Here is a 14,616-nt window from a genome sequence, read left to right as displayed (position 1 = left end):
GCTGCAAAAAGACCACTTTGCCACATAGGTAAACCAGCTCATTATGACTATATCTTCATATGTCACAGTTCTTTCTTCTCCACAACACCACATGCTGAGCTACAAAGAGAGATCTAGCACAACAAGTCAAGGGTCAAGAGCAAAACTAATCCAAACACTGATCTCCATGATGGTGGCATCATTTTAACCAATAAAACATCAACATCTGATCCTCTGTAATTCTTAATAACAGCAGGTGTTAATCACTAATGCACAATCATCATTTAATTAATCACTTGATTATCTCATTAACTTTAACTCTTTGAGTACTTGAGAAGACTCGTTTGTGACTTGGAAGGAATGACTTGGTTCGTCCTCTGGTGAAATCAGCTGCTGGACTTCCCACCTCTGTAAAAAAACTGTACCCTTGAGGGTCCAGCCCCAGTGACAAGCTATTGTACCCCTAAAGGTACAATTATGTACTTTATTTTCTGAGAGTGTACCCTCAAAGCTGTACCATTGGGATAGGGTACATAAAACATCAACATCTGATCCTCTGTAAATCTTAATAACAGCAGGTGTTAATCATTAATTCACAATCATCATTTATTAAGTCACTTAATTTTCTCATTAACTTTAACTCTTTGAGGACTTGGGATTTGACTCAAGACTCGTTTGTGACTTGGAAGGAATGACTTTATACACCACTCTATACACCACTGAAAACTATGAAGGAGGGGTTCTGGCACTGACCTGAAGCTCCGAGGAATCTGAGCAATCTCGTCACATACAGAGCTGCAGCAGCAGAATGGAGACGCACATCTGGATTCTCTTCATGTGGGGTGAGAGGTTTCTTCATAAGATACAAATCATCCATTAGTAAGAAATGTTTAATTTTCTTAGTTGATGTTTGTGTTTGTTTGACTCATGAGAAATTTATGTAAAACTATTTGTGTTCATTTAGAGGTTGTCATACATTTACATTAAGTTGAAGCGGGGCTCAGCTGTGTGTGTGTGTGTGTGTGTGTGTAAGTTATGTTTTCAATAACTCACAGCTGCATGACTCATGTTCTGGAGCCAGAGCTCGTTCTTGTGAGAAAGGAACAGCGTTGTAATGCTGCTGTGTGTTGTTATTCTGATTCCTAACTGTGATCAGTGTCATACAAACACTGCGCGTCCCAGTCTTTGTTAGGGGAATGCAGCGCTTCTGTTATTACACTGTTCACTGCAGCAGGAGAGATTCTAGCTCTCATATTCACTGATGGAATCCTGTTCTGTTCTGTTCTGAGAGATATCGATTCTCCAAAACTAGAATGAATTTTCTAGGCTGGTTTGTTTGGCTCAGCAATCCAATCAGATGTCAGAAAAGTACAAAAGACAGTCCAGACTGCTGAGAAGAGTATCGGCTAAGGCTTTAGTATAAGGAACACTGAACATACATTCATTATTAATAATTATTAGTGAATTTGTGTTCTCTAAAGGGTTTCCGAGTATTGTTCCTTCAGGAACTGAACACACCCAAAATAAAAAAAAGGGGTCAGGGTTGCCTCACAAGCATAGCTTTTCCTCTTTGAACGGCTTCCAGACACTGAAAAACCGAACAGCCCAAAACAACAGTTTCTTATGAAACCCCACACTACATAAAAATCAAAAGTGATCTCTTTGACATCTCAAACAATTCTCTTAGACAGAAATGAGGTTACTTTTTATCAAACTGAGACTTTTGTTTGAGTCTCCTGATTCTCACACTTGTCTCCTGAGACAAAACTGTAACACTCTCCCAATGGTCTCCTTTAAAGCTTTAGAAGAGCTCTCATCATCATCATCATCATACACTGTGCTCAGGCTTTTCTCCTACACTTTTCTCTCACATTTGACTCTTTATTTCAGAGGTGTTCTCAACAACTTTACAAAGTATGCATCAGGTCAAATACTTGACAGCTAATAAATGATGTAAAAACAACCCATAAATTCAGAGTTTAAGGCTATATTAAGAGCGAAATTATGCAGAAATAAGGTTACATTAGTCTAAATTGTTGACACACAGTAAGGGAATAGAGCTGTACAGGTTACAGTGCACAACATTTGTTGTTGGAAACAGTAATGTACCCAATGACTTTATCAAAACTGACTCACATAATTCTTCAAGTCACATAAATGTCTAATGACTCAACTAATTTGATTATTAACACATAATATTTGATAGAAATGTTTGAGCTCATATTGAGACATTTGACTTGGTGCACACTTTGTAAAAGAAAAGTCTGAGCACAGTGCACTGTAAAACAAACAAGTAAACTTAACTCAAACCGTTTGAGTAAACAGATTGCCTTGATTTAAACCATGTAAGTTTTAAAACTTTGCATTTAAGTAATTAAGTGATTAACTAAGTACTGATTGAGAATTAGTGATGAACAGCTGCTGTTAACAAACAGAATCACTGAAGAAAAGAGAAACACAAGAACTACTACAACTGACTTCAAATACAGCCTTAGACCGGGCATACACTGTGCGATTTTCATCCGATTTTGAGCCTGACTCGTGCGACTCTTTTTCGGTCGGGACAATTTTCAGCATTGTCGTGTATCATGTAGTGTTCGTGCAGTTTACAAGGGGAAACAAGAGGCGGTTAACCTCTCCTGACTGGCAACCGGTTGGTCGGATGGATTTCTGACATGTCAGAAATTTTGGTCGCCTCTCGTGAGGCATCACACTACTGAAGCAGGGCTATGAACCGATTTTCCGCGTGGTTACATGGTTACTTCAAATGAAACAATAAATCAACATCTAAACCTTAGTTCATTCTCAATAAGATCTTCTGTAGACGTCTGAAAGAAATAAAGTCAGTCTGGTTATTAATAAGTGGAGCTGCTGATGCTGTTTGTGGGGTTGTTTCATCAGATCTTGAGAGATTTCATGTATTTTATTTCAGTTGATTTCATCTAAGGCTGTGTCTGAAGTCAGTTGTAGTAGTTCTTGTGTTTCTCTTTTCTTCAGTGATTCTGTTTGTTAACAGCAGCTGTTCATCACTAATTCACAATTATCACTCAGTTAATCACTTAATTGCAATGTATATCTGCTTTCAGTGAAATCAACTGAATTAAGTTCAGAGTACTCATAACTGTTAGTTTTTTCTACTTAAATGGTTTAAGGCAATCGGTTTCCTCAAACGATTTGAGTTAAGTTAACTTGTCGGGTTTTACAGATGATGATGATGATGATGATGATGAGATGTCTTCTAAAGTTTTAAAGAGATTATTGTGAGAGGGTTAGAGTTTTGTCAAGTCAAGTCACCTTTATGAATATATATCGCTTTAAACAAAAATTGCATTAAAAAAAAAAATAGAACAACTTTAATTAGGAAAACAGTGTGTCAACCACAGATTACTATAATTACTATAATGTAACAAGAGCTCATTCAAATACTAAGGTGCTAAACCTTTCAGGGCTTTATAACTAATAAGCAATATTTTAAAATCTATATGATGTTTGATAGGGAGCCAGTGCTCGTTGGCCACCAGGTGGTATTGTGAGCAAATTAAATTTCCAGAAATGAATCCTTTTGTGAACCACTTGACTGAAAATCTTAATGCTTCATGAGGCTTCATCTTGCCATCACTACCTGCGCACAATTCTCAAAACACCCACAAGATGTCGGCATTTTATCTGTGAATCTGATATTACAAAATCGATATTCGATTATGATAAAATGTTTAAATATTGGGGGAAATATCAGTAAATCGATATATTGGTTGATCTCTAGTTTTTGGATTAGAAATAAGCCTGTGATTTTTACCACAGTAACTAGTAACCAAAATAACTAGTTTGTTATGGTCTGGACTGATTACCTGGGTATATGATTGTGGATTACCCCTTCATGAAATATATTGCCTTTGGATCCTCTACCTTTGTGTCACCGTGCAGTTCATGATGGCTGCATACTGTATACAGTGCTATGCATTGAAGAGAAACTTAAACTAGTTACTGTTTAAAACTAGCACTAAGTATTGACATGGAGGCTCAACTGCTCCTCAGACAGCAGGAGTTTGGTTCTGACTGAAGGTACTTTCCAGTGAGACAATAAAGAGATCTCTCATGTTCCTCACACCACATTCTCTAGACCAGAAAGAATCATTGAGAAAGAAGTCTCACAAGCATCTCTTGATGTCTCAACATTCTCTCTCTTGCTTCTCCAGCGTCTCTTTCAGAGTCCTTCAACATCGACACTGAACATCCACTGAGATTTCACGGCACGCCGGAAGGTTTCTTTGGTTACAGCGTTTATCAGACCGAGTTTGGAAACAGGAAGCAGTGAGTCAGACACACACTGGTTGCTAGGGTATTCTGTGTGGTTGCTAGGTGTTTCCTGATGGGAATGTCTGATTGGTTGTGCTGGTGTGTTTCTCAGGATCATTGTTGGAGCTCCATTAGAAGGAAACTCAACAGGGGAGATGTACAGCTGCACAGCAGATCTACAGTCCTGCACACGACTGCAGCGGCCAGGTATCAGCAGCACAGCCATCTACCAGTGACTGCTGTGGACTTACACTGCTTTATACTGAGCTGGTGACCACCCCCCCCCCCTTTTCTCTCTCGCTCTCTCTCTCTGTCCCTCTGTCTCTCAATTCAATTTAATATTGCTTTATTGGTATGAATGTAAATTATACAATATTGCCAAAGCTTGGTGTACATGTAGAGAAAAAATAAATTATAACAAAAAAATTAACATCACAGTAATGGAACTGATTATTATAACATTTTATAATATTAAACTAACAAATTATAACATTTGTGTAAACATTTGATACCACAGTCTTTAACTTGCATACAAATACACAAACATACTAAGGGTCACTGTGGTGCACAATAGGGTCAGACACACTGAGGTCACACACACACACACACACACACGTATCTCGCAGCCAGTGCTGCTGTGTGTCCCTCTCCTAATATTATCTTTGATTGCTCTGTTTCACTAATGGCTGTAAAGTTCTTTATTGAATTTGTTAAAGTATATATGTCTTTTATGGAGGTGTATTTGTGACAGTGCAGGAGGAAGTGTGTCTCTGTCTCGATCTCTCCTGTCTGACAGTGAGCACACACTCTTCTCTCTCTGGGTAACCAGCTCTTTCTCAGCCATGGTTCCAGTGTAAGTGCTGGAGTAGCTGATCTCATATCAAAAAGTGTTCAGGGTAACGCTTCCAAAATGAGCTAAATTATTCCTGGAAGAATGCAATAAGTAGATATTACTTTGCAAGGTTTGTCGTTTTCCTTTATTAATGTATATGCTCCTCCTAATGTTGGGTATGAACAAGGTTTATTTTTTAGCAAACCGCTTGAAAAATGTCATGGCTTCAATAATTTATAAAGACCAGTCTTATTGTATTCCAAGACATTCTATTATTGATAACCTTTTTCTTGTGCGAGATTTATTGCATTTTACTGAGGTTTATGGACTTGATGTGGGCCTTTTATCACTTGACCAGGAAAAGGCGTTCGACAAAGTCGATCACGTAAACCTTTTTAATGCCTTATCAGCTTTTGGTTTTGGAGAACAGTTCATCTCATGGATCAAGATACTCTACACAGATGTTTTTTGTATGTTGAAGAAAAACCAAAGAGGTGTGCCCTTGAGCAAGGCATCGAACCCCCAACTGCTCCACGGGTGCCGCAGCATAAATGATGAACACTGCTCCGTGTGTGTGTGTGTGTGTGTGTGTGTGTGTGTGTATTCGTTCACTGCTCTGTGTGTGTGCACTTTGGATGGGTTAAATGCAGACCATGAATTCTGAGTATGGGTCGCCATACTTGGCTGAATGTCACTTCACTTTTAAAACGGATCACTAACAAGAACTTTTCCTGTGCGTAGAGGCATAAGACAAGGATGCATCCTCTCAGGACTCTTATATTCAATATCCATCGAACATTTATTGAGAGTTCTCAGAGAAAAGCTACAAGGTATTTCAGTTCTCACTCCCAATATATCAGAAACTACAGTATTATGTTGTATTGCCTATGCTGATGATGTCAAAGTCATAATAAGATCTCAAGAAGACATTTTTTAAATGAGGAAGTGTCTAGACTGGTTTCAAAAAAGCATCTTCAGTGAAGGTAAATTGGAACAAAACGGAAGCATTACTTTGTGGCCAGTGGCGGGAAGAAGTTCCACCTCATCTCCCACAACAGTGCCACTGGAACACAGACGGATTGAAGATCCTTGGAATCTTTTTCGGCACTCAGCAGTATATGGCAAAGAATTGGAATGGAGTGGTTGAAAAGATTTTAGGACGATTGAAGAGATGGAACTGGATTCAGCCTCAGTTATCATGTAGAGGAAGAGTCTTAGTGATAAACAACTTAGCTGCTTCAATGTTGTGGCATCGACTGACTGTTTTAGACCCTCCAGCTGGACTTTTACAGCTACTCCATAAACACTTTGTGAATTTCTTCTGGGGAGGACATCATTGGGTTCATCCAGGGTTTCTGAATTTACCTGTGTTTGAGGGTGGTCAGGGTCTCATTGATCTAACCGCTAAATGAAAGCTATGAGACTACAATCAGCTCAAAAACTGCTGTATAACACTGATCCACAACCGTGGATTATGTATGGGTTAGCAGTATTACGAGCAGTTAGTAAAATGGGATTTGATAGACACTTATTCCTTATTTCTAACGATGCAATCAAAGGTTTGGGTATAAATGAGTTCTACCTGTCTGTATTAGGAGCAAGGAGTATTTTTAAAATGCAAAGAGAGAGTCATTTTGGACTTGAAGAACTTTTTCATAACTCATGGCTATGTTATCCGTCTAACATGCCAAATGTTGGAATTAACACTTTTATTTCATCAGGGGTTTTAAAAGTGGCAGATTTAGTTTACACAGAACATAGTACATGGTTTTCAGTACAAGAAATAACTAAACAAAAAGGTAAGAAGCCAGAAAGGATAGTGAAGAATGTTTTAAGCAAGTTAAAATCATAATTTCCTATATCATTTAACAAGTTTCTTGAAGATTATTGTGTTAATGGTTCAAATCAAAGTTTTTTTTCCTGAATTATTTGTAACAACATATAATTGTCAGGATAATGGAGATATGAGACAACTTCTTTCCTTAAAACAACTTCAACATATGTCTTTTTCTGAAAGCAGCAAGCGACTTTTGTATATAGCTTTGGTGGAGTCAAGATTTTATGAACAACTTAAAAATAAGATGGATACAAAATGGAGGAGTTATTTATCTGTTCCTGATTTTCAATTACCTTCATGGTGTTTGTTATATAAAAGTCCATTGCCCAAACGATCTTACACTGTGCTCTAGCAACAAAAACATTTTTGTTTAAGTGCAACTTTAGTACATCTTCACTTTGTAAATTTTGTAATGTATCGGATATTGTTTTTCTAATTTTTTCTGACTGCTATAGAATTGTACCTCTTTTGAATCTCTTAGAAATTTTACTTAGAGGTTTTGGTTGGAATTTTTCAAAAACGGTATTTATATTTGGGGTTAAATATATGAAGCCTCAAAGTGAGTCCTGCACCTTCTCCTGATTTTTTAATTGGGCAAGCAAAGTTATCCATTTGGAAAGCATATCAAATTGAAAATGAAGACAAAAGAATTAATAAAGTAGGACTGCTCAAAGCTTTGGTAGAATCCAGAGTTAAAATAGAGGATACATTTTATAAAATGAACAAGTATATGTTAATTAAAAAAAAAGTGGTGTATAAATGCAAATTTTATTTTTGTGAATGATGATGATAAATTAGTGTTTCAGTGGTACTGTTGAAATTTGAAGGAATTCATATTGAATTTAAAATGTTATTTATTACTCATTGTTATTAAGTATTGTTATGAAGAATGGAAATGTGGTGATCATTGTATAATATGATAGAAAAATAAAAGTGGATAAAGTCTCTCTCTCTCTATCTCTCCCTCTCTCTGTCTCTCCCTCTCTCTCATTCTCTCACTCTCTCTCATTCTCTCACTCTCTCTCTCTCTCTCTCTCTCCCTCTCTCTCTCCCTCACTCTCTCTCTCTCTCTCTCTCTCAGGTGTGACAGGTTCAGAGAGCGTCCTCTTCTTCGGCATGTCTGCTGCTGTGTCTTCTGCTGCTCTCACTGTAAGTTCAGAGTCTCTGACCGTCAGACCTCCTTCATGAGATGCTAATGATGTGTGTCTCTTCCTCAGAGCTGCAGTCCGTATGTTCCTCATGAGTGTTATGGAAACTCGTATCTGAACGGTGTTTGCTATCAGTTCAACAGCAGCTTACAGACCGTCTCTAACTTCACCGCTGCTTACCAAGGTCTGATGAGTCTCACACAAACCAAGACTTCATTCAGTTTAACCATCTCAGACTCTAACACTGTAAACCCTGTGTTGCTCTATTTCACTTCATTTGGAGATATATTAGTTGATAACTAAATTAAAGATTAAATAGATGATATTATGTTATACTTGTTATATTTGAAGTAACAGCAGAGTTTGTGTATGTTGTGGTGTTTCTGCAGAATGCACCAAGAGAGAAGTCAATCTGGTGTTTCTCTTTGATGGATCCAGCAGCATGAGAGCACACGAGTTTGAAAAGAACAAAAGATTCATTAAAGATGTTATGAAAAAACTTTCAAACTCATCCATAAAGGTAAAATAAAACATCAACTATGATTTTGGAAATATCGACATGCAATAGTTCATAGGATACTTGTGATTCTGTAAGCCATACCTGGAGCTGCAATCATTACTAATGATGATAATGATGTTGTTTGTTGTCAGTTTGCTGCTGTCCAGTTTTCAGGAGAAGTACGAACTGTGTTTGACTTCAACAATTATCAGACTGGCTCTGCTGAAGAGAAACTCATGAAGGAAATACACATGAAGTCTCTCACAAACACATATAAAGCAATCAACTACGTTCTGTGAGTGAAACCTTCATATGATTATGAGCATTCACTGAATTTCCTTTTAGATAGTCTAGAACCTTAGGATGAATAAATGAAAATTAAATATGATTCATTGTGTAATTTTACTCTAACACTGTTGCTAATGTTGGACATTTGTCATTCTATAAATTATAAGTTAATGATGTTTTATTAACAAAGTTTGGGAGTAGCATGTTCCAATAATCAGATAATTAGCATGATAGGAAGTGGACGGCCAACTCCCATGACAGTTATGCAGCATCCCTCCTCCACCTGAACACCTCGCTCCGCACTATTCCTGTCCCAGCGTGGGATGTGGAGGAGTCAGGGCCGCTGCAGGATTGTATTGTTGTGCCCCCTTCCTCAAATATTATGGGTAAAAATAGAACTTTATTTAAATAAATAAAAATATTGTTTACAAATTACAACTGTAGCTCTCGACAGTTACCTATGGCTATGACTTTTATGATAGTTGTCTGATTTTGTAGTCTCAAACACTCAGAAATCATGCAAACGAAATTTAAGCAGTTTTACTGATAAAAGCATGGTTTATTTTTGTAAGAGTTGTGATGTCCAATTGTTTTTTGTCCAAGACATTATAGATTATATTTTCATCTATAGCAAAAAGCTGTCCAAAAATGAAAGATGAAGTGAATATTTGAATGAAATGTTTGTCTAATAGCCTAAAGAAGGATCTGATCGTCCTGTAAGTGTAGCAGCATTTACATGGCCTTTGGCTTTCTTTCAGGTATTTGAAATAACACTTAATCTACATCAATGGTTTATTTTGTATAAGCCTACATTATGTATTTTAACAGTGTTCTTAACCAATCATTATTGCCTCATAGTTTTTTGTATAATCCATTTTAAGTAATTTTAAAGGTCTGTTTTTAATAAACAAACAAAAAAATCTTAATACTTCTTTTTAAATTATTATTCAAAGTAACAAAACCATGGTTAATTTGCAGTTACCATGACTAGATGAACGGTGATTTTTGGTGTTATTCTCGTTAAAACCATGGCTAATTTCCATAAGGGAACATGATAAATCAGAGAGAATATTAGATGCATTGGTGATGGTGAATTTATTTCTGACATTAAAACATGTCATTAACATAAACAGCCAAAAAGTTTCACAGGATTATGAATGGACCTGAAAGTGATGCACGGGCTTTAAACAGCCAATTAAAATCTGATTTTAGGGGTCAAGAGCCAAACTTAAGCAAACACTGACCACTATAATGGTGACATGTTAACATCAGGTCTCATCAATAATGGTCAATCATCCCTCAATTAATCACTTAATTATCTCATTAACTTTAACTCAGCTTCAGTGTTAATTTAACACTTCTATTTTAACTCTTGAGTGTGGTCTCACATTTACTCCCAGCAGAGTTAATTTCACTCAGATTTTTTTGCTGTGTGGTGGGTCTAAAATATAAAAAATAATGAAAAGCCTCAAGTTGGCCTGAAAGCCCGGTCCAAGGGGCATAAAAAGGTCGAGGTGAAATGCAGGGCTCTAGATAAACCTAAAAATATATTTCATCCTAAAAATAAATTTCATTCTAACAATAAACAGCTTTTCAAATTTTTATACACAGAGTTTTACACTGTCAATCACTTATGACTATTTTAGTCTTTCAAAGGACAAAATGTGTAGAAAAACAGTAATAGAAATTATGCATAAATGACATAAAATGCAGACCAGGAGCGAGGCCCTGTGCGGTCGCACACTGGGCACAGTCCTTGTGATGGTACTGTTTTTATATATGTATATATATTTTCATATACATGAAAAATATCCAGTGAAGCATCGAAACGCGAAAATGATTCTAATCATTTTATTGGTCTACATTCAGTGTAAATGGCAATTGATAACAGAGTGTTTTTATGGCGCATATTTTACAGTGCGACCTTCTTTCTCTGCATGATTTTGTCTATTAAAATAGATTCAGAATATTAAGATTATATTGTATCTTCTGCCATAAAGATAAAGACTGATATTTTGTTAAAGAATAAGCACTTTATTTAAAAAAATAAAATTATATTATGTGTTTTAATTACTTTTTGTATGTTGTATGTGTATATACTGTATGTAAAACAAAATAATATTTTACAAGGGCCTCATCTTTTAATTTTGCCTGGGGCCCCACTTCATCTTTGATCGCCTCTGATTGTACGTCCAATGTCAAGCCAACTCTATGCCTGTTTTTTTACTGTCTTTCGTTTTGTTTTCTCTGCTCCGGATTGCAGATGTCTTTTCATGGCCATAGATGTCCATCTATCAATTATAATAATTTGCATTCAGTCCTAAACAGGAGGTGCGAGCAGTCATCAGCGTGGATGTGGGAAAGGCGGCGGTTATTTTTTTTTAATTTTTTTGAGCAATTGGGATGGTGCCGCCCTGGGAGTTGGTGCCCTACACAAATTGTGTACTCTGCGCCAGTCCTGGGAGAGTTCTCTGGGTTCAGGCTGAATTCTGAGCTCAGACAGCATGCCAAATATACTTATGATTTGCTCAGTCAGATTATATGAAAATGTGAAGTGTGAACATAATGCCCTAAAAACATCAGAAGCAAATTGACAATCAGGCTGAAATCTGTTCATATGTCATGATTTATGATTTATTATGTCATCAGAAAGAATCTGCTGAATAGAGTGTCGTCTGGAGCCGATCCCAATGCTCAGAAAGCTCTGGTGGTCATCACAGATGGAGACCCCAGTGATAATGATGATGATAATGTCCTCAAGAAATGTGATGAGCAGAATATCCTCCGTTACATCATCGGGGTGCGTTTCTTTGTCCTTTTATGTCTTTTTTCAGCTAGTTCAGTTTACTGGTCAGAGTCACTGTAAGTCAGTCATTGGTAATTTGAATTGTTAACAGACACAGACTCTGAGAAACTTTCACAATATATACAACATGTTGTATTTTATCACAGATTAGATAACTATCCACCACTGACTGTGTCACATTATTGAGTGGAAAACACTTTTTTATGTCATCAGGTGTATCAACATTAATAAATGTTTCAGATATCAAGCTTTTTTGAGTTCACATTTTTATTAAAAGTGTTTTTTTTCACAGTCAGATGTAATGACTACTGTTTTTCAGGTGGGAAACGTTGATTTAACTGGACTCACTCAGCTGGCATCAGAACCAAAACAGAACAACACCTTCTACATTAAAGACTACAGTGGACTCGAAGGACTTCTTGACAACCTGCAAAAAAAGATGTACAATATTGAAGGTAAAATGGAGATGTATGGAAAATGGACCATAAATAGAAGTTTTAAATAGAAGTAGCAGAAGAAGAATCCACAGATGATTGTAAGAGTTTTCCTTCTGTGTTTCAGGGTCAAAGAATGCTCAAGGCAGAGACAGACAGAAAGAGTTATCACAGAGTGGATTCAGTGTCGTCTACCAGCAGGTGAGAGATATGAATGATATAAAGTAACAAATAATTATTTTTATTCTTTATAAGGAGCAATAAGTTTCATTCCATAAAACCAGTTCATGCAGTTTGTGCACTAAATTCGAAGTTGTAGTAAATTTAAGCTCAAAAAGGAAATGTATATAAATAATTACAATTAATTATGATTAATTACAATTATTTATATGTGCTGCCAGTAGTAACTGTAGCAGAATTAAATTGCCATCAACCAATCTGTTCTTCCACTGAACCCTTAGCTCAGTTTTATATTAACTCTAAGAAAGGATATTTCCGTGGCCACAGAAAACACTTTCATACAGTATTAATGCACCAGAGCATGTAACAAAATCAGAATCGTAAAGGGACATTGATTTGTAAGGCAGAATTTTATTAACTAAACACTAATGCACACTAGTCTAACAAAAAAAAAACATACATACATAAAATCACTCATACAGGGGAAAGGGAAAATGAGATTTGATGGATGATACCATCAGGAAAACCAGAGAATGAAGCTATGAAAAGAGTCAGTTAACAACCTGAGTAAAACCATCAGAGTTAATAACGGGGTCTATAGCTTATACTAAACCTCTGTTTCATTTATTTAAATGTATGACTCTTGCATTTCCTTGGCTTCGAATGAGCATCTGGATGCAAATCTTGATGGTTTGGAGGTTCGGTGCTGTAGGAGTCGCAATCATGTTCTTCCGGTTTTGAAGATTGATGAATTCCAAAGGTGTCCTGACTCGATGGTGATTAGGAGTTTCTTCCAAATGGAAAGTGACAAGAGCTAAAAGAGACATCAGCTGAGATCCTAGGATCTTTGGTGAATGGAAAGTCGAGGCATGAGGTCTGGCACATACTTAGTCATTAAAGAGAGTTCTAGCTCATCCTCCTCATCCCCTTATGATCTAAAAGAAATGCACATTGAAGGTGGGTCACTGAGGTGAGGGCTTTAAGGTCTGAGAAGGTTTACGCCTCTCAGGATGGGCTTGTCCAATGAGAAAGGTTAAAATTCCAAGTGGGAGGTTGGAACTAATGATGAGTTTTACAACCCTTTGTGTGAAATAATGGAAATTTGCTAAATGGAACTCAAGTGGGGGTTCAAGAGTAGAATCTTCAAGATTCTTAGAACACTAATACTGTATATTGCCTATGTTCCAACACTATACACTATTGTTTAGATCATCAGAAGACAAATTCACAGATACTAAACATGGTAAGATTACATATAGGTAAATTACATGAACAAGTGGTTATATCATACGCGTGCATAAACCAGTAAACAAGACAAAAAGACAGTATACAAGAACAGTAAAAAAATACACAATGACCTGAAGTATATGTGTGTTCATTCAACACAGAGTTTTTCTATGAGTTAATTAAAGAAGAGTGCATTTTATAACAGTATGTTTCAGAGAGAACTTAGTAGAAGGAAGATTCTCTCCACATACTTATAGGTCGTAAAAGTCACGTGGTCTGGCTGAGGTGTCGTGGTTGCCACACTGTAAAAAAAGTTGCGTCAACTTAAAAAAATAAGGCAACTTATCGCAAGCGCTTTTTTCCACCCAACTTAAAATAATAACTTAATATCACAAGTTGTCACAACATAAATAGTCATGTTAACCTAAAAAATATCAGAACAAAATATTTTTTGTTTACTGAACACAAGGCCTATTATCTACATTTACATTTAGTTGACACTTTTATCCAAAGCAACTTACAATTGCTTTATTTGTCAGAGGTTGCACGCCTCTGGAGCAACTAGGGGTTAAGTGTCTTGTTCAGGGACATGTTGGTGTCTCACAGTGGATTTGACCCCAGGTCTCTCACACCAAAAGCATGTGTCTTATGCACTGCCCCAACACCACCATCCATACACATTCACAATTTTTTATATTATTCAAAATAGTCTAAATAAATAAAATAAATTTTTTTATTATTGAAAGTTTGTGTCCAAAGCACAAGGACATGCCAAGTCTTGTATATTAACTTATTTACCCAATGCATTTTACACTGAACTCAACACATGGTACATAATGCATGTTAAATAAATCCAGTGTTAATTATACCTTCATACATTAGCAGTCTTGTGGCATGAAGTCATATTTATTTAACATTTTTATTTGTTTTTAAAGGAACTATTACGTGAAAATTTGTATATTGCGTATTTTAACATCAACCTAATCCACTGGGCAAAGTTACGTCCAGTGGACGTCTTTTTATGTCTTTGCAGACGTTGAAAAGATGTCCACTGAGGAGACAGAATGTTTTTATGTCTTGTGTACGTCCG

General features: G+C 36.5%; 1 protein-coding gene across 1 annotated transcript in view; it reads left to right on the top strand.

Moving 5' to 3' along the window:
- The first annotated feature begins 613 nt into the window (after window positions 1-613).
- LOC113083287 (integrin alpha-L-like) overlaps window positions 614-14,616 on the top strand; it is a 39,968-nt gene continuing 25,965 nt past the window's right edge. Inside the window, exons 1-10 of the mRNA XM_026254433.1 lie at window positions 614-821; window positions 4,176-4,290; window positions 4,388-4,482; window positions 8,026-8,093; window positions 8,162-8,276; window positions 8,482-8,612; window positions 8,744-8,886; window positions 11,529-11,679; window positions 12,005-12,140; window positions 12,247-12,320. Coding sequence (XP_026110218.1) covers window positions 788-821; window positions 4,176-4,290; window positions 4,388-4,482; window positions 8,026-8,093; window positions 8,162-8,276; window positions 8,482-8,612; window positions 8,744-8,886; window positions 11,529-11,679; window positions 12,005-12,140; window positions 12,247-12,320 — 1,062 coding nt within the window. The 5' untranslated portion in view covers window positions 614-787. The remainder of the gene's footprint in view (window positions 822-4,175; window positions 4,291-4,387; window positions 4,483-8,025; window positions 8,094-8,161; window positions 8,277-8,481; window positions 8,613-8,743; window positions 8,887-11,528; window positions 11,680-12,004; window positions 12,141-12,246; window positions 12,321-14,616) is intronic.

The sequence above is a fragment of the Carassius auratus genome, unplaced genomic scaffold (genome assembly GCF_003368295.1).
Source record: "Carassius auratus strain Wakin unplaced genomic scaffold, ASM336829v1 scaf_tig00037531, whole genome shotgun sequence".
NCBI lineage: Eukaryota > Metazoa > Chordata > Actinopteri > Cypriniformes > Cyprinidae > Carassius > Carassius auratus.
Note: the sequence above shows the minus strand (reverse complement) of the source record. Positions and strands in the feature narration are given on the sequence as shown.